Source organism: Pleurodeles waltl, chromosome 12, assembly GCF_031143425.1.
Source record: "Pleurodeles waltl isolate 20211129_DDA chromosome 12, aPleWal1.hap1.20221129, whole genome shotgun sequence".
NCBI classification, from domain to species: domain Eukaryota; kingdom Metazoa; phylum Chordata; class Amphibia; order Caudata; family Salamandridae; genus Pleurodeles; species Pleurodeles waltl.
Genome location: NC_090451.1, coordinates 604,716,318 through 604,737,381, shown reverse-complemented (window position 1 = coordinate 604,737,381; position 21,064 = coordinate 604,716,318). Strand labels below are relative to the sequence as shown.

Here is a 21,064-nt window from a genome sequence, read left to right as displayed (position 1 = left end):
GGATCGTGTAGTTAGGTTTTTGGGGATGGGGGTCAGGGTACTTTTGTTTTGGGAGGTCGGAGTACTTTTGTTTTTGGGGGTGGGCAAGGTAATTTGTTTTTTGGGGGTGGGGGATCAGGGTAGTTTGTTTTTTGGGGGTGGGGGACTGTGATAGTTTGGTCATTGGGGTGGGGGGTCGGGTAGTTTGGTTTTTGGGGATTGGAGGTCAGGGTAGTTTGTTTTTTTGGGGTGGGGGATCGGGGTAGTTTGTTTTTTGGGGGCGGGGGTCGGGGCAGGTTGGTTTTTGGGGGTGGGGTGGTCGGTGTAGTTTGGTTTTTGGGTGCTGGGGTCAGGGTAGGTTGGTTTTTGGGGGTGGGGGGTCAGGGTAGTTAGGTTTTTAAGGGGAGATGGGGGATCAGGGTACTTTTGCTTTTAGGGGCGGTGGGGGATTGGGCACTTTTGTTTTTTAGGTGTAGGGGAATCGGGTAGTTTGTTTTTTGGGGGTGGGGTGAGAGGATCAGGGTTGGGGTTCTTTTAGGGGCGGGGGGGTTCGGTTGTTTTTAGGGTGGGTCGAGGGAGGTCGGGAAGGGTTTAGGGCTCAGGGTGGGTGGGAGGTATCAGGTGTGGTTTTGTTTTAGTGGTGGGGTAGTTTTAGTATTAGTGGTGGGGTACTTCTCGGCCTTAGGGCAGTTGGGGGCGCCGCATGCTAGAACCACGCATGCCGTTCCCACACATACCTTTAATAGGCATGCTTTCACAACGAAAAATTGTTGTAAAGGCATGCGTGGTAAAGGCACTTGTGGTGACAACGCAATCGTTGTTCCGACCACGTTGTTCAGGCATGCATGGCTCCAGCATTCGTTGTTCCATTATACATTCTATATCTACATATAGTAGTATATGTAGTGCAATGTGTTTACTTTATATTGGATTTATATATTAAACTTTTATTAAACTATATTTTACACCACAATATTGTGTCAATGATCCCTTGACTCCGCCTCATATCAACTGGGGTTTAACCTTAACTATCTCATCCACCATAAAAGTTAACTAATTTTTGGGGAACCTAGGTTGTCTTCTTCCAGACATTTTAAGAGAAGCTGATGTAGGTCTGTTGCTGGTATTTCATGTTGTGCATGGTAATGTTTGTGTAGTTTGAGGAGTGTGTTTTGTAGTTTGACGTTGTTGATAAGTTGCTTTTCAGCAGGCATGTTGGCAGACACGCCTGTGAACACGTGGGAGGCATCTGCCAACAGAAACCTCGTTCCCCATTGCTGTGCTTCAGCCCCGACCCTTAATAGAGCAGAGGGAATTCCATCAGCCTGACGGATGGGTAAGTCCCTCCCCGATGGAGAAGTGATGTCCCCTGTGCCACAGTCTAAATCAGACCCACGCTGCCTTTCGGCATTTGTGGATGTTTTTGTTTGCGTGCAGTTTTCCATTTTAGAAAATCTTGTATGCTTTGCCAATGCTTCTTTATTTCTTTGACTGAAAAACAACGACATTACCGCCAAGAGCTGGTATTTATTTCATTGTAAGGCCTCGTTTAAAACGTTTGCATGTCCTAATTAGAGAATGAAATTCTTGAAGAACACAACCTACATTAGATGGCGATCAGGGTGCGAGTCTGAAGTTTTACCACGGTTGAATTGCAATGTTTGTTAGCTCCCTTGAAAAACCTCAAAGTGAAAAAAATGCCGTGTCTTCGGCACTTCTATTTCCATGACGTCACTTCTCAAAGAAGATTCTCAGATTTTAACCTTTCTTAGTTCAAAGCTGGGTTTGTCGATTTGCAACTTCAGTTTGTTGCTGTGGGTTCCTTTTCACATCCTGTCTGCTGCTGGCTGTGGAAAAAGTTGAAACAACAGCTCTGAGGTGGCAGAACCGTGAAACATTTCGACTCACACGCTACTAGGGGCACTGCGCGGGTGGCAGCGTCCTGGACTCGTTGGTTGCATGCTGAGAGATCGCCCCATAGGCATGGACTTCAAACAGGACCCCAAGAAAGGTAGGGGTACTCCACCGGATGGGGGTACGTAGAGGAATTGTGTTTGTAAAGTAGGGGGGCCCCTTCCTGCACATAAACAAGCCTTGGAGGCATTTTTCTCTCCCTATGTGTGCTACAGAATGTAGAACACATAGAAAGAGAAATAAACGAGGAGAAATGAATATATTTCTCTTTGTTATGAACCTGTTGGGAAGGTGTCCCATTATGACGCTATATCAGGAAATCTGGTATTGCATCGAAATCCATGGTTGGATACATTGGAACGCCCTGGTTCCACCCATCGAACACCTTCCCAACACAGAGCAACGCAAAGCAGCAATTTTGAGCTGCCTTGATTACTCTGAATTTTCAAAGAAGCACCTAGCCAGGCAAGGTGGCTTTGCCTGGCTCAGTAACTCTCACTTAAGCCCTTGTGTTGCCTTGGATGACACATGGGCAGTGCATGAGCTTAGTACATCTGGCCCTTAGTTAGAAAATATATTGCTTCTGCCTCCTGCCTCTCCAGTATGAAAACCATGTCGGCGATAATTGTAATTTAATTGAAACGTCACTAAATGAACATTTCTCTGCTGCTTTTGGTTAGGTTTCTATTTCAAAGGTTTTCAAATTACAGAAGGTTTAGAAATAATTATTACTCACTGAATAGCAGCTATTTCATCAACCTCGAAGCTATGAACATGTGACCCGTAGGCTGTATATGTTGCTCCGGAGCGGGCACATTGACCCACTGAGCTAATGTGATCCGTGGTCAAGAGGGCGTCCTTAGTACCATGCATTCTTTTTCCAACCATTTCTTTCAAATTCACTTTATTTAAGATAAAGCCCATTAGTTGGGTAGTAAGATAAAAACATTGGTTGTTTGGACCGCTGGATCATTAGTAGAAGGCTCTTGATGTATTGAATTGCTTTAAAGCATTCGGAAGTTGCTTTTTAGCTCTGGCCTTTGAGACAACTTTAGTTGTTGAACCTATTGTTTTTCAAACAGTTTCATACTTAGTATACATACATAGTGGAGGTTTTGATCAGCAGACGCCATCCGTTCATTTGTTGAATTGTCACTCAAATTTTGCTTCCTGCCCCACCTCATACAGAATGGGGCAGAGGGTCAGCCCACTTTACCGACTACCTCCACCTGCAGAAAGCCTTTTCACATTGGTGGCATCCACCTAAAATAGTCACTTTCTCTTCATTGATAAACATGGCTCCAAGTATCTTTTTTCATTTTAGTTATTTCTATATAAGCAGCTATTTATTGTACCCACGCTTCTTTTTGTCTACTTAGATAGTGATTTATTTTCTGCCTCCTTTTCAAAGTTCTTAAGTGCTTAACTGATATTGCAACATTGCAGCTGTCTGCAATGTGGGTGCAAGCTTGGTTAGCTGGTGATTTATTTTGTTTTCCTTCACAAACAATAATATAATGCATGTAACAACTGAGGTGACTTTATATAAAAATTACTAATAAAACAGCTTTATTAGTGAAATGTTTTGTAAATTTAACACTTTTAATGCATGCATGTGACAGCTGCATTTGTTTTCTTTTGTCCTTTTGTGGCATATTCTTACAATAACAAAGTGTAAGAAATTTACTATTGCACCAGCCTACGAAAACCAGTCCTATTAGCTTTTGCCAAAGCTTGTTTCAGTTGGTATGAAGGTAAACAAGAAGCCTACGTTAGTTTCCTTATGATTGTTAGATTTTTCTGCCTTGGGAAATTTGAGGTGCACAGATGAGAGAATGCTTGGCGACTAAACCTGATTTCAATCACAGTCAATTGTGCAGCTTTAATGTTGGTGAAGTTTGCATTCTCATATAATCTCTTTATTCAGACCTCCTTCTATGGATAATATTTAAGCAGTGTTTAATTTGGGAAAACATTGGTTTAGGGGCTCACACATTTTATTTGGCGCCTTCTGCCAGCACTGACACATGCCAAAGTTGTTGAACACCAAGACTGACTAGCTTTGATTCCACATCATGTCTCTTTCTTACATCACCCTACACTTTTTATCTCTTCATGCACATTATTTTCACCCCTGCTTTGTCCATCTGTCACTATTTTCGTGCCTTTCCTTTCCTCCTTTCTCCCCTTTGCTGCTTTCTTTCACATACTATGGGTGAAAGTCTGATGATGAAAAATAAGTCAAGATCCCAAAAAATGAATCCTCCTTTATGGCCTAGCAACAGTAGGTAACAAATTTTGTTATCGACTGCTATTAGGGACATATTTAGGAGCCCCTAGCGCCACCTTAGCGCCGCCATAGCGACATTGTTTTGATGATAAGGAGGCACTAAAGTGACTTTTCTGATGCGCCATATTTACAAAGTGGTGCAATGCACGCATTGTGCCACTTTGTAACCCCTTGCAAGGCATAATGTATGCAAGGGGGCATTCCGGCACTAGGAGGCCCGCAAAAATGGCACAGTGAAATTTTAAAGATTTCACTGCTCCATTTGTGGTACAATTTTTAATGCCTGCTCAGAGCAGGCTTTAAAATGACACTCCATAGTAACCTATGGACCTCCTTGCACTTTGCTGCGCTAGTGTGAACATTTTTGATGCTGGTGTAGCACTGCCCAACAATAATGTCAAAAATGTTGACACTATTGTGCTAACGACCACAATAGTATTATAAATACAGCACAACCATGGTGTCGTTAGGTGCTGGTAGGGGAGCGCTAGAAAAGTGGCACGTCTGAGCTGATGCACCACTTTTTCTTAAACATGGGCCTTAGAATCTGCGGTAAACAAAAGAGGCTTCCTATGGAAGACATGCATAACAAAATGCATTATACGTAGGAGCTCCGGTTGATGGTGTTACACACAAAAAGATAGTGACCCAGATGAATTCTTGGCCACATTGCATGTGCAGAGCCTTTGATCAGACCCCACAGACAGCCTCATTATATGGTCCTTGGATGCAGAGGTTTTAGTTCAGCATCCCCAGAGTTAACAGTATGGTGCGGAATTAACATGGATTCGATGTTAAACCCAGAGAATCACCTGAGTAATGAGGTATTACCAGGAAGTTTAGTAATTCCTCGTTCAACTCTACATTTTCCACAGAATTATTGGCTGTTGAACTGCGAGGGCCATGTTAATTAATGAGCCCCATCAGCAATTATAGCTTTGTGCTTTGTTGGTTGCATTAGTCCAGTGAAACTAGACAGTGGTACATGTATGCAAATTAAAGGAAATTATTATGTAGTCACTAAGGGCCTCATTATGAGTCTGGCAGTCTTGAGACCGCCAGACTTGCCTTGGCGGTCTCACCACCGTGGAGCCGGTGGTAAGACCGCCGTATTACGAGTTGTGGGGTTTGGCTGAAGCCAAACCTCTACAACTACACCTGGCCCGCCGGTGCGGTTGCACCACCGCAGCCGGCGGTGACCTCCTCCAATCCAGCGGCAGGCCTCAGGCTGCCGTCCGGATTACAAAGTTGCATACCACCAGGCTTTCCGTGGCAGTCATCCTGCCATGAAAAGCCTGGCGGTCATGCACCCGGCGACAGGAATCTTCATTCCTGTCGCCAGTACACACACGTCACCACACATCCCCCCCACCCATCCATACACTCACAGGCACCCTCCCACCCCTTCACGTGTGCATGTATTCACATACACACCCATTCAGCATACACATACATGCACTCGGACACACCCACTCACTCGCATTCATCCATACAGACACCCCCATACACGCACACGCACACACACATACGCATACACTGTCAGATATGCACACATTAAGCACCCCCTCCGAAAACTCACATGCACCGAAATGCTCTAGAGGCCCCGGCGCCACCTCTTTCGGACGCTCACTCACCTCTTCCGTCGAGGAGGACGTCTGGGAGGGGATGGGTCCTGGCAGTCTTCCGTCTCCACCACCACCACGCCAGCAGGACACCACAGAGCCATATTAAGGCTCGTAATACGGTAGGCGCAGTCCTGCTGGCGTGGCGGTGCCGGCAAGGTAACAGCCTCTGCACCGCCAACTGCCAGAACGAATGATGGCTTCTCTTCACCTCAAAAATGGCAGTGAGCAGCCACCACTTGTAATATGGCAGCCTGCTGACCGCCAGCACTGGCAGTCGAATGGCGGGTTAGGCTTTGGTGGTCAATGGAATTGACCGCCAAAGTCGTAATGAGGGCCTAAATGTAATTATGCTCTTTAATTCATAGTAACATTCTCTAGGGATACCTTGAGAAGGATATTGACAATATAATGATTACTTTTTTTTTTTTCAAAATTGCACAATGCATGGTGTAAAAAAAAAAAAAACGTAATATTAAATGTCCAAAGTCGAAAATATTGGATCAGTGAATAGTGATTTCTGAAAAGATGTACCTGATGCTTAGCCAGATTGACACAACACACTAACAAATCATACAGTGTGAAGCAATTAGCATTAGTCCAGCTAAGTCCAGCTAGTCGAGGATTACGTGGCCATTCTCAAGTTTTGCTGGAATTCTTGTCTCATTCAAATCCAAAAGCTGAATGCTTTCTGAGACTGCACAGACTAAGACCTGTCAGGAAGAGCAAACTTATAGTTCTGCATCTGTATTTATGAAGTGTAATTAGGGGCCTCTTTTCCCTTCCCTTAAAGGGTGGTGGGGCATTTTAGGTATGTTCTTAACGAGGTTGCTATATTTATTCACCATAAGCAGGGGGTAAGAGTGTTTAACATTACAACCAATCAACATTTAGTTTACAGTATGACCAATTTGGCCACATAATGAAAACCTATTTCAGAAATAAAATTAAAGGGTTTAATTACAAATTAATACTCAGGTTAATGTAAACAATTCTCAAAACCAAGCTATAAAGATACAATATCACCATTGAGTGACCAAAACGTTGAAAGAATTGAAGGCTGATCAACACGAGACAAACTAAGCACTTGATTAATGCAATAGAAACAGTAGAAGCAAAATCTGGTGCTCTGACAATAAACACTTACCAACTCTCTGAAACTTTTGAGAATTTTAGGAATAATCTAAATTAGCTAAGTAGTGGGAAATACCTAAAAGATAACAAGGGACTGATTGGGATGTGCTGGGCTACAAAACACGTGGGCAAAAAGTAAAAATGAAATATGGCACAAAATGAAGTTGGAAAAATGACATTGGAGGCCAATGAAGCTAACTAATGTTGGCAGAAAGCAAATAAAAAGGTAAGGAGAGGTAAGGAGAGGTCATCTCAGAAGCTTGGTTGAGAGTCTTCTCATGGGTGAAAGAAAATCTAAGTCCTCTCAGCAAGCATTTGGGAAAGTGTGGGACAAGGGTAAAGAGGTATGTATTTCTCAAAGTCAAGGTGATCTCTCCTACTGCAGCTAACTGGAAATGATAAATTAAAGTCCAAAGTGAATGATGATTAGTGCATTGGTAATGCCTTATAGATTGGAAGATTTCACTGTCTAATCTCTTCACATCATACGACAGACATCTGCAACATCCAGGCAAGTTCCATGGAACGTCATGGAAAGGTTTCCATCTTTGCTCTCCTATACAACTTTGCAACAATTACGAATTGAGCCAATCTTCACGCTCTCTGTTTCTCCATGTACTGTCCTCAAGGTTACTTTGTCAGGCTCTCTATGACTAAAACAATAACACATCTATTTCCAAATTAACATTTCATGTGAACTACTTCTATAAAAAAATGACTGCAAAAAAAGGCAACTTTCCCATATTCTGTAAAGCTGGGGCCCAGTAGGCCTAAGCACGACTAAACTAGAGCAGGAATAAAAAATCACACTTTATTCATGATAAGTAAACAAATGTAAACATTTAGGGGGTTATTACAACTTTGGAGGAGGTGTTAATCTGTCCCAAAAGTGACGGATATACCACCAGCCGTTTTACGAATCCATTATATACTATGGAACTCGTAATACGGCTGGTGGTATATCCGTCACTTTACCGTCACTTTTGGGACGGATTAACACCTCCTCCAAAGTTGTAATAACGCCCTTAGTTTATAAAGTAATCATTAATATATATTGTTTAATTTCATGTTACAATAAATTGCAAAAGTCAAATAACGTGTTAATGAATGTCAGTAAATATGGTGAAAAACTACAATTTTCCACAATAGTCTACAACATTTAATGCACATCTATGATGAACAACTTTATCGTTTCAATAATAGCCATTCTCTAACATCATAAGGAAACATAATAAATCTAATTACATTACTATATTTCAAGTAACATGGCTGTAACACGTGCATTAAAATACTATTCTACAGTGACTAAACCTCAATAAAGACTTTTAGTGCACCACTTTACAATTAGTTTGTTACCAATTCACACAATATAATGCCAACATGGTCACGTGTAGATCAACATTGTGCTGTCAAAGGTAGCAGCCAAATCTCAGCTGCACCAGTCCCCCCCTCTGATGACGAATGAAGCCATCACATCAGATTACAATCTCTCATATCAATGAGACAGATCGGATTCTTTGAGGTCGTACCAGGTAAGATCTTCTGGATTCCTCTACCTACTTAACGTCAATGTAATAGAAGTTTCTTCTATTCTCAAACTCAAATTCCTCTTTTCTTCTCCCCTTTTCTGCTCTCTTTATCTCAATACATTTGTATAACTCGAACAATCCTATGGCAACTAAGGCACACAAGGATATTATTATATATATGGTTGGTACCAATTAACGTGTAATGATAAACCCTCTTTAATGGTAAAGTCGAATTTATCACCACAAATTTGAAAATGCCACATTTAAAATCTGGCATTTTCCTGCCCATGGCCATCTGTGCCTGTAATCTGCCTTAGGCCACATGACTGGGTGTGTATCTGACAGCTGGGACTTTGTGAATTCACCCAAGACAGTCACACAATAGGGGGATTAGCAGACCCTGAATAGGCCATTAACTCACTTGATGGGGGCAGAGCTAAGCACAGCTCCACTTGCAACTGAATAGGCTGGGCTCTGCCACCACACAATAGGCTTAGGCCCTCATTAAGACAATGGCAGTAAATGCAGCCTACCGCCGCAGTGACGCCTGCCAAAAGTCTGTCGCCGCACCTAACATCCGTCCTCCAAATAATGACCACAGCCGGATTCCTGCCACAAGAAGGGCAGAAATCCGGCTGTGGCCATACTGGCGGATGGTGTTAAGGTGGCCCTGCCACCACCAGCAGCGCCACGCCCGTAGAACGCCGCCAGCCGTATTATGAAAAATAATACGGCCTGGCGGTGTTCTGCTGGCGGGCGCTGCTGGCGGTAGCAGCGCCCCGTCCCCTGCCGGAAGACCCCGTGGATGCAAGTATGTTGGGTTTCCGACAGGGGAGGGGGTGGAGGGTGTTGTGTGTGTGTGTGGGGGGGGGTGTGCATTATTATGTGAGTGTGTGCGTGAATGCAAATGTATGTATAGTGTTGTTTGCTTGGGTGTATGCATGTGTGAAAAGCGTGTATGAATGGAAATGTGAATGCATGTCTGCATGTCAGTGTGAATGTGTGTACGGATGTGTGCGAGAATGTATGGAGGCATGCGTGAAAGAATGCCTGTATGCCTGTGTAAGTAAGTGAGTGTGTGTGCATGGTGCATGAGTGCATGTTTGCGTAAAGGGGAGGGTGGGGGACATAAAGGGGGGAGCATGGATGGAGGGAGGGGTGGGAGGCATCTGGGGAGTGTGTGGGGGATGGGTGAGACAGGATTCCCTGTCACTGGTAGGGCCTACTGCAATGTTTTTTGTGGCGTTGTGAACACCACGAAAACCATGAAGGTAGGCAGGGTCATGATGCCGCCGTTGGTACAATAGCGGCTGTCGGAGGGGAGATTCCTATCTCCGGCCCGGTGGCTGCTGCCACCATGGCGGTCAGTATGGTAAATTGGTGGTTTGGCTGCAGCCAACTCCCCAATGTCATAATGTGGAGATATGTACCGCCAGCCTGTTGGCGGTACTACCGCCACATTATCACCGACCGCCAGGGTCATAATGACCCCCATAATGTCTCTGTATTGTCAGTGCAGCCAGTTAGGAGCCAGGGCAGGGGAGGCAAGAAATTCCTGGAACTTCAGAGAACATTCTTCGAAACTTCACCCAGCTTCTAGGAGCAGGGCATCAGGGTATACAAATAGGGCTCTCAGACCTGCTCCTCAGTGCACTACAGGACCTGTGGAAGGACTGTTAGAGGACTGCCTGCTGCTCTGACCTGCTATGCACTCTGCCGCACTGCTGCTGTAACTGGAAGAACTGCTTTGCTGCCTGGAGCCTGCTTGGAACTTTCAGAGGCCAGCCTTGCTGTAGAGCCCTGCATCACTACCTACAACTAGGACTTCGGACGTGACTCCAAGGGCTAGTTTAGTTGGTCTTCTGTTCTGACTCACAGGGACAAAACAGGCTCCCACCATCTTAAACCTGCACCTGGATCCAGCCTGAGTGAGTCTTGGACCCCCAAGGGGTCTCCATCCATTCCTGGACCCTTGGTTGTGGTGATAAAGGTGCCCAGGTGGCCAATTTCCAAAACTGAGGACTTGCTATTTTGAACATTAAACTTTAAAAATTCAGGGCTCTGGTCCTGCTAATTGGATTTTCATGGTTTTGAAGTCAATAATTAGTTATATTTTTTTCTAAATTGTTTTTTTTTTGTGTTGTGTTTTCACTGTGTTGCTGTCTCTGTATTACATAACTACTTAACACATTGCCTATACGTTTAGCCTGACTGTTTCTTCTGCCAAGCTACCGAGGGTTAAGCACAGGTTAAATTAGTGACTTTTTGTTGTTCACCCTGCAAGGAATTGTGGCTGTTGCTTAGTCGGGGCTCACACCTCAGTCAACCAACAACCCAGTTTCACACATACATGAAATACCATATGTCAAGGGAAGACTGAGATATGTAGTTCCCTCACTAACTGATATAGGCATTTGTGTATAGACGTAACAGCTATTCGCGTCCATTGAGTCAATGTACTCGTAAAGTAATTTTCAATAAACATTTAAAGAAAGATTTCCTGTTGAACCGGCTACATGCATTTCCTTTTCATATAGTGTATGCATTCTACCATAAATAGGAACTGTGGAACTCGGGGCACTTGTGAGTCTAATGTTTCCTGTTCTGGAAGGCATAGATTAGCTCAATCTGATAAGCACTGCAATCATCAAAATAACTACCTCAACTAACACTCATATACAAATGTATCTATGTAAACTGCTTCTATTTCTATTAGGCTCCATGCACTCTCTAAATTCAAACCCGCAATCAAAAAGAATAAAATGTAAAAAGGTAAAATGGTAAAATGTAAAAATGAAAATTGCAGCAGCAAAAACAGCAACTGTATCTTTCAGTCTTTTCATTGTGAGCAAAGCAAATAACAAGCAATTGTCCTTCAACAAAGTTCGAATGTAAACTTGCAATAGTATTTTTTAGCCTTCGTTAAGCCTACTCGTGTTCTGCTAAATGACAACCCTATGATGAAAGTCGCATACTCGGACCTAGGCAATCCTCTTCTTAATTCCCTACAAGGTTAATCAACAGTTTCTACTAAATGTTCAATTCTCTCCAATAAATGTACAGTTCAAATTCACTAATAATCACATCCAGGATATAATGTTTCAATCCATCAAGTAGCAAAGTGGTGGGGCACTAGCGAGCCCACAGAAAGATGTCTGCACACTAGTGTACCTCTGACGGCTGACTCACAACATCCGCCCATTATCGTGTTCTCTGACCCACATCTGAACCGTACATAGCTGGCCTGATGAGTTGGGGGAGCCAGTGACCTCACCTATCCCCCAGGAAGCACGAAGATAGGTGGAGCAGGGCACTAAGACCGATTCCACATTGCTCAATGTGGTGCTTTCAGGCTTGGTCCAAGATGGCGACAGCTTTTGAAACGCAGGGCACAGTCAGCTCCTGACAGGGCCCTCCCTGTTGTGACATCAGACACGAACTATGGAGTGGTGTGAGGCTGTCCTCATGTCTGCTGCCAGCAAATGTTGGTTTGATGGTATGAGCAGAGGCCAAGGAAGAGCCGGCGTACCCTGGCCTCTTGTGGTGGCGGTTGGGTGAGTGGTTGCACAACCTGTGACTTAGGGCCGTGAGCCCTTCCTGAATCATGCTGCAGGGCCGCATTGAGGAGCGACCGAGAGGAAGAGAGAAGCAACAGCCTGTAAGAGCTGGTGTTGCTGGTAACATACACTGAGCAGCGTTGGGACTGACAGGCATATATGGCCTCTCGCCAGCCCAGGCCAGAGGCTTCTATTGGCAGCATTGTTGTTTGTGTTCACTGCGCCCCAATTCTCTACCTGGGCTCACAATGCTGCTAGCACTTGGGACTTAAGGTAAGCGCTAAGCCTCTACTCCTATACAGGAGGCCATATATGGAGACGCTGAATGAGACTGCGGGTGAGAGTGCAAAGTGAGTTATCACTGAGGAAGTAGCCCTGTGCCTCTTGCACTGGTATAGACTGGCTGGCGGAAAGAGGCCCGCTCCATGCTGGTGAGCTGGCACGCTATTCCTACCAAGACCATGTGATGTCTGGGTTTTTCAGGGGCCACATGTTTGGTGGAGGGGGGGAACCCGGGTGAGCCAATATTAGTGGAGCCAGTGTGAACGTGGGGCCTTGACGACTGCAGGACCTTTCATGCTATAGAGCCTGATGGCAACCTAAGGCGGACAGTCATGTGAAGTAAACCTTAGGGTGTGCTAGACGCATCTCTAGAGCCACCTGCCCACCCTCGCCACTGGTCTCTAGCCGCTGCTGTGCCACGCATGTGCTGGATCCCCTGGCTCTGCTCCTTGCTGGACCTGAACTGTGACAGAGTGCTGCATTGGGGAAGGCAGATAAGCAACAATCTCACCTTACTTTTGAGGTCCGGCATCTCCATAGATCTCAACCAGACCCTGTATCTGACCCTGAACCGGACCCATCTCCCCGAGGGGCACCTGTGCTGGAGACCACACTGCTGGCTGTACAGCAAAGTCTGCAGTCTATAGATGAGAACATAGATACTCTCAACATTTGCATGGACCATATGGCAGCCAAGCTGGTCAAGCAGAGTATATGGAAAACCGAGGCACAACTACGTATTTCTATAGCTGAAGATGAACTGCAAGTGGTGACGTTGAAGTGCCTTAACATGGAAAAGGTCCTGGTGGTGATCCAAGCCAAAAATGCAGTCTAATTGTAACAACCTGAGGATTACCAGGGTGAATGAGTCCACAAACACTGGTAAAATGGAACTCTTTGTGGAAACCCCGATCGGAGAGATATTCGGTCTGGAAAATGTTATCCATGATGGTGGTGGAGAGGTAGCATAGAACACTGATGGCTCGACTCCTGCTGTAGGCACCACTGCGTCCCATTATAGTGAGGCTCCTTAACTACCAGGAATGGAACACCATACTCCTCCTTGCCCGGGAGAAAAAGACCGTTAAGTATAAAGGCTACAAGGCAGCTTTCTTTCCAGACTTCACAGGAACGGCACAAGCAGTGCATAAAGAATACTTAAGAGTAAAAAAGAAGCTAGGACAACTGGAGATCCCATATGCCATACTATACCCAGCACAGTTGCGAATCGACCACGGAGAATCACCAAATCTTGGCTAAACCAAGGCATCACCAGATTTTAAATGTTGGAAGCCACCTGAGTCCAAGCTTGACAAACCTGATGATTAGCTTAGAGTCCTGTTTTTGCAACGGAATCAGCTGCCTGTGGAATGCACCATTCTGAAACCCAACATTTGGTCCCTGTACCAGGTGCTGAGTCCATAACTCCTTTATGCAACTGGCATGGGGTGATTAACAATAGTAGGTCTTGCTGAGGTACTGTTTTGCTAGTTGTTGGGGGGTTCGGTCCCTTGGTGCAGCAGGACTTCCAGTGACATTACGTAGCCGGTGGCTTATTGGTTCTCCCGCAGATCCACATACTAGTAGGTTGATGGTGCTCCTAGTTGTCACCCACATCGGCACAACCCCAAGTTCTACTGATTTACTGTGTAATGTTTGTTGATATGCAATGCACGGTTGATTCTATGGATACATGTCCAACGTTAATGTTTAAAGATGGGAAAGTCTTTGACATGATTGGGATGCTGAAGTAGGAAGGGATGGGGATTTCTGTTTGTTGATGTTATATCCTCAATGTGCTGCCGTTTGCAATTTGTATGCATTGTATTGTGAGGTGGCAGAGACTGGAAATCCACTAGGCACGTTGTGTTTCAAACACTATGGCTTCTAGCAAAGCGCACACTACATTCTTAACATGGAAATTACGAGGACTTAACAATCCTCAAAAAACGAGGCAGGTACTGACCTATATAGATAAACAGAATGTCCAGATTGTCCTCCTGCAGGAGAGTCACCTCACAAGATTCACTATGAGAGCTACTGGGATGCACTTGGTGGGAATTAGAATAGCATCTTCCTACTTAACATACTGTCGAGGGGTATTGCTCTTAGTGTGAAAGGGAGAGCCGTTTACTCTCACACAATCTGACACAGATGACTGGGGCACTGGGTGGTGGTTCAGGGCCTGCTGTGCGACATGCCCATTGTTCTGGTGAACATGTACATATGGAATCTTGACAATCCCTTAATCTAAAAACAAGTGTGGCGTTGCACACAGGTGGCCCAGTCAGCAGCCATCCTCCTGGGGGGGGCGATTTAAACACATATCTTGACCCGACAAAGGATGGATCTGCCTCTGATTAGTGGCAGGGGAAACATACTGTACAGGTGATTCGAGATGGCGTGGAGGACCATGGGATGGTGGACTTGTGGCGCCTGAGATACCCCAGTAAGGGAGGGCACTTTTACCTCGTTTGTTCATGGCACATTTTCCCAACTAGAATACTGGTTAGGATCTTGGGCGGTCGGTAACTGGGCAGGAAACATATGTCATTTGCCACGAACGCTGTCAGACCACACCCCAGTGAAAATGGTGGTGAAAATGCCTGCTTATATCCCACCCTCATTTGCCTGCCATTTTCAGACTATGACGCTGCAAGACCCCATATTCAGAAATGATCTGCGTACAGCAGTTATAGAATACTTTGAAAATAACAAGGTTCTGGTCGAGGGGGTGGGCACCCTTTGGGAAGGCTTTAAGGTAACCACATGAGGATTCTGTATTGGCACGCACACTGGAGTGCTGAAGGTCCTACGCAAACAGCTGAAGAATATAGGAAAAATCATTAGGACCCTTGAAGTCGCATATGACGCCTCACTTGACTCATGTATCTTGGCAGCTATTAAGGACCAAGTGAGGGAAATCAAAGAGGAGGCAGCACAAGATGTGTGTTTTCTCTTGAAGCGCCATGTGGCATTATCATATGGAGAGGGTGGCCGACAGGGACGTTGTCTGACAGCCAAACTGTCACACCCCAGAGTGCACCCACATATTGCAGCAATCAAGATCTCTGCCAGTACTTTCTGCCATAACACATCACAGACCCTTACCACCTGTACAGATTAGTATGCACAATTATATGAAACATATACATTGGCCTCAGAGGCTGAGATATCTGTGCGAGCTTGGCTCTCTCTGGGACAGCGGGAGTATTTAGTGTGCCAAATCACAATTGAAGAGGTTAAGGAAGCCATACACACTGTACCTAATGGTAAGGCCCCTGGGGTGGATGGTCTTGTAGGTGAATTCTACAAAGAGTATGCCGAGCTCCTGGTGCCACATTTTCATGCCGTGTATGAGGAGGCATATGTAAGACAAAGGCCATCTCTAAGGGAGGCCCTCATCATCACCTTGCTTAAACCTGATAAGTCATCTGATAAATGTGAATCATATAGGCCACTCTTTTTAATGAATATTTACACTAAAATACTGCCCAAGGTTATGTCCACAAGACTCCAGCCCTTATTGCCTAACATGGTCCTGCAAGACTAAGCTGGATTCATACCCACCCGGTCGACAGCACACAATTTGCATATCCTGTTTGCTGCTCTGCACTATCTGGATCCCACCATGAAGGCTGTGGAAGTCCTCTTGGAATGCAGCTAAAACCTCTGACTCTATAGAATGGACTTATATGTTCACCATGCTACACCACATGGGCATACCCCAACACTTTCTTCAGTGGGTGCCTCTGCTCTATTTAAGCCTGGTGGCACGGTGTGTGTCTTTAGGGGCATGTGGCAGGGATGCCCACTCTCCCCCACTTTATTTGCGCTGCATTGGAGTCACTGGCGTGTGTCATCAGACAGTGGCATGCCGAGACTGCATTGCGCTTTCTACAGCATCCGTTTGCCATATTGTTGTATGCCGATAATATGGTGCTTTATGTCTGCGACCCAGGCACACACTTGGCCAAATTTATAAGGGAATATATCTGCTATGAATATTACTCGGGCCTCAGTATTAATTGGTTGAAATCTATAGTTCTTCCCCTAACTGCAGCCACTCTGCCCCATAGGATTGACTTCCCCCTAGAGTGGAGCACTGACCTTGTTGACTATCAGAGGATATGGGTGCATAGAGACCCAACTTAGTGATACGCCACAATTATGGGTGGCGATCCCAAGCCTTAAGTAACAGATTACACAGTGGGTGCGCTTCCCACTTTCATTGGCTGATAAGAGTGGCGTTCGTAAAGATGGTGATATTGCCCACATTTCTTTATCTGTTTACCAATATCCCTATCACTCTAATGCAGCAATTCTTTAAAACTGTTAAATCACATCTGAACACCCTGGTGTGGGCGGGTAAGCAAGCATGAATCAACAGGGACAAGATCACATTACCCTACGACTGGGGCCAGATTTGAAGCCCAAAACTGTATTTGTATTACCTATGTGCATAGGCCCACTTTGCTCACTACTTGTTCCATCCTCCCAAGTATATGCCACACCTAGCAATTGAGGCAGATGACACACATACTATCCCACTAGCTGCCATACTTAACCACAAACATCCACTGTCTCTGCATACAGGGAGTAACACCATTAATTGCACTGCTGAGACCTGGAGAGTGCAAGGCACCAGGGCTAATAAACTCACCGTATATGGACCTCCACTGCCACTCCTCTGTCACCCCAAGATTTCTGATACTCAGGAACCAGGAGCCCTTGCCATATTGAAGGGACATGGGCTTCACACAATGGGAGATACCTATTCTGGAGGAACATTCATAGACTTAACAGATTTACCCCAGGCGCAGGGGGAAGCTTCTCTTCTGATATTCACATATCGTCAGCTGAGGGCTGCTAGGAAGGCCCTATACCCCCAATTCACTGCCGATCCCCAGCCCTTGGCACACTACAAACAAGAATCACAAATTTAACAAAACAGGAGCTTATCACACTTCTTTATAGCACATCTCAGGAGGGGCAGGCAGCTTCCAGCGTCAGGAGCCATAAAGAAGTGGAACACAGTGCTTGACATGCCTGTTGGTGTAGATGAGCGGACATTTTGGTGTGCACTGACAGGTATGCTTACCTGTAATTGTAATTTGAGAATTATTCATTTAAACTTTTTGCTACAAATATATTATTCTTCTACGCAACTGTTTAAATATGGTCTGCATGTAGATGTAGACTGTGTGCGTGGTGGAGGAGGAAGACTTCTTACACCTGGCCTGGGAGTGTGGGCGGATAAGGGGGTTCTAGGAATAGGTGATGACCGCCATCTCTGCAATGGTACTGGAATCGGTTGTATTATTACCTTGGCTGTGTTTGCTTGGATTAGTCAAACCGCTGCAGCCAGCAAATCGAAAACTGGTGGTAGGGGCACTGCATTAAATTGCAAAACACTGGGGGTTGAAAGCTGTGCCTACTGTAAAACAATTGCTCCTAGATGTGACATACTGTCAAGAGCAATGTGAACTAAATACAGAGGAACTATCAAAGCCTTCAAGGCCCAAGAATATTTGGAGCCTATTCATAGCTTATTTATCACATAGAAATGAGGAAGCAAAGGACTGAGAGATGAGTTGATATCTTTGACTTGTGCTGTTCCACTGTATTCCACTCCATTGGCAGACTGGTGTGAGGAGATATGTAATGTTGATGATAAATACTGTGATGTATTACAGAAGCACATTGTACATGTGGGGTATGTTGGTAAAATCTAATATGGTTTTTTTTAAAGTGGCAATGTGAGTTCAAAGTTCTGACAAGGTAATCTCCTTTGTTTTGATCTTCAGACGACTGGTCCTTCTGAATCACGTCACTTTGACCAGATTCTTCAGTTTCTTCTGGAAGAGTTTGTAGAACTTGCACTACAGGCACAGTCTGTTCACTTGGCTACTGATCTTCGGGCACAACTCTTTTTACTACAGCACTACGTTCTTTGTCAGCATCTGAGTTTTGCGCGGTCAACTTTTCTTGTCTCGACCCCTCTGTACCAACTGCTGCTGTTGACTCAACCGTACTTGTGCTGTGTCAATCACCTGCTCATCACCAACAGCTTGACTAACCTGCTCCTGTTGTCTCACTACAACCAGCCCTTCAGGGGCAGATGCTGTTTCTTCAAGGGGATGTGGAACATTGAGTGTGCCGCATGAACCCAGTTGGTGAGACAAGCAAATGTTACAGCTGTCCTCGTTACCAGTATTATTTGATAAGGTACCCTCCACCAAGGTTCCACGCAGGGATTCTATACGTGCTTCTCTACCATGACCCAATCACCTGGGCACAGGTCATGGCACAACTTCAGCAGTGGCTGGACTGTAGCTTCTCTAGCCTGATGGGGGACAGAACAAACCACATCAGCCAATCAGTTGCAATAATCAAATGCATTGTCATCTGTAATGTTCACAAACATATTCACAGTTACAGCTGTTAAGACATGGCACATCCCAAGATTATTTTGTGGGACCACAATCCTGTTTTCCTGTCAGGAGTACTGCACAAACTCATTAATGCAAGAGGCAATGCATCAGGCCAGTTCAATGAGATGGAAGCACAAACTTTTCCCAGTCTGGATTTCAAGGTTCCATTTTCTTGTTCCACCAATCAGGAAGCTTCCAGTCTGTAACTGCAATGTAATCTGTGCTCAAGTTGCAATGCCACACACAGTAATTTCAGGACCTCATTACTCAAGTGAGTCCCTTAGTCTGAGTCTACAAATGTCAGAAAGCTGAAACAAGGTATCAACCCCTAAGCAACAGCTTTGCTACTATGAGACTGTCATTTCTCCTAGCCAGGTGAGCTTCAATCCACCAAGAGAAAATGCATACAATAACCAAGACATATCTCAGTCCATTGCATAGGGGTATCGCACTAAAATCAATCTGCATTCTGTTGAAAGGTCCTCCCAATCTTCCTATGACTCAGTGTGACTGCAGTTTGTTTGTCTACATTCATCTGCTGATAAGTGACACACCTGTGACATAGAGCTTCTGCCATCAATCTGAATCTGGGGTTAAACCATGTCCGCTGGAAAACTCTTACTATGGCTTCACGGCCAACATGAGCAGGACCGTGGGAATGCCCCACCATAGGTGGTTCAGCATCACAACTCTTCCATTATTTGAAACCCAAACATCATCCTCTTCTCTTTTGACTCAACCTGCTCTAATCCAGTTCTGCTGTTCCTCCTCGGGCACTTCTTCCTGGAATCTCTTAACTTCCTCCCATGTATCTGTATCAGTTAACAAGAGATTATAATTTGTCTCAGCATTTCCCTTATTAACATAATCTTCATTATAAGCAGTATAATTTAGGGCATAGTATCTAGCCATTTCATCAGTATAGTTATTGCCAAGAGTGACATTGTCAGTATCCTTGCGGTGTGCAAAACACTTCACAACCTCAATTTGGGCAGGCAAATGTAATGCATTCAGCAGATTGTAAACCTTTTCTCCATTACAGATGGGGAATCCAGAAGAGGTCATAAAAACTCTCTGGGGCCGTAACTGTCCAAAATCATGAACAACACAGAAGCCATACTGACTGTTGGTGAAAATGGTCACCTTCAGAAGTTCAGAAACACAGCAGGCTCTTATAAGAAAAACGAATTCAGCTACCTGGGCAGAAATGATTCCTTGAATCCATAAGGCTTCGACCACACGTTAGACAGTACAAAGTGCATAGGTGTCTCTCAGGGTACATTCATAGTCTCTCAAACAGGAACAGTCAACAACCATCACATGATCAGATTCAGAAAGTGGGGTATCTTGAATATTGGGTCTTGGCTTGTTGCATAGTTTAGTGATGTCTAGGCAATCATGCTCAATTTTATCAATTCCATCAACGTTTTTATCATCAAGAGGCAAAGGCAAAAGAGTGGCTGGATTTAAAGTAAGACATTTCAGTGTACCGTGGGGAGCAGCTAAAATGGTCTGACTGTACCGGGTACGTCTGATAATCATCAAGTGCTGTGTCTTAGTGGAGGATAATAACATTTTCATGGAAAGGGGCAAAAACATTCTAAGGATGATCCATGACAATGCTTTTGCACTGCTGAAAGCTAACATGTCTGCAGTCACTGATTTATGGCTGCCATGCAACTCAGAACCCACTGGATCAAGTGTGGTGGATAAACATGGAACAGGTCTTTGCGCATTTCCATGTAGCTGGATCAAAACTGAGATAGTGCATCTTTCCCTCTCACATCCATACAAAGTAAAACACTTGTTGTAATCAGGCAATCCCAGAGCAGGGGCACAAGAGAGATTTTCTCTCAGCTCTGTGACAGCACGTTTCCAGTTGCCATCCAATGGTACTGGATCAGACACATCCATGGGTATCAGCCTCTGTATAGGTTGACCAAAAGAGAAAAGTTTGGAACCCACTGCCATTCCCAAAAGCCAACCATTCCCGAAATCATCCTAACTTCTTTCTGAGTTGCTGGGGGATTAATTTTCAGAATTGCTGAGATTCTCTCGACACAACTTCATTTAACCTTTCTCAATGGGGTGTCCTAAGTCCAAGGCTTCTTTCCTAAAGTACTGCAATTTAGTCGGTGAAACTTTATGTCCATTCTCAGCTAAGTGGTTTAACAGGGCAATTGTATCCCTCCTGCAAGCTTCTTGTGTATTTGACACCACTAACAGGTCATCAATGTACTGTATCAGGACTGAGTGGTAAGACATTTTAAGGGACTCCATATTATTTTTCAAGTTTGGTTAAAGATTGAAGGACTTTCGGTAT

At 44.8% G+C, this 21,064-nt stretch overlaps 1 protein-coding gene across 1 annotated transcript in view; it reads left to right on the top strand.

The window, feature by feature from the left end:
* The first annotated feature begins 1,859 nt into the window (after positions 1–1,859).
* Positions 1,860–21,064, top strand: part of SH2D2A (SH2 domain containing 2A) — a 90,948-nt gene continuing 71,743 nt past the window's right edge. The window contains exon 1 of the mRNA XM_069217850.1: positions 1,860–1,990. Within this exon, the coding sequence (XP_069073951.1) occupies positions 1,939–1,990 (52 nt within the window). The 5' untranslated portion in view covers positions 1,860–1,938. The remainder of the gene's footprint in view (positions 1,991–21,064) is intronic.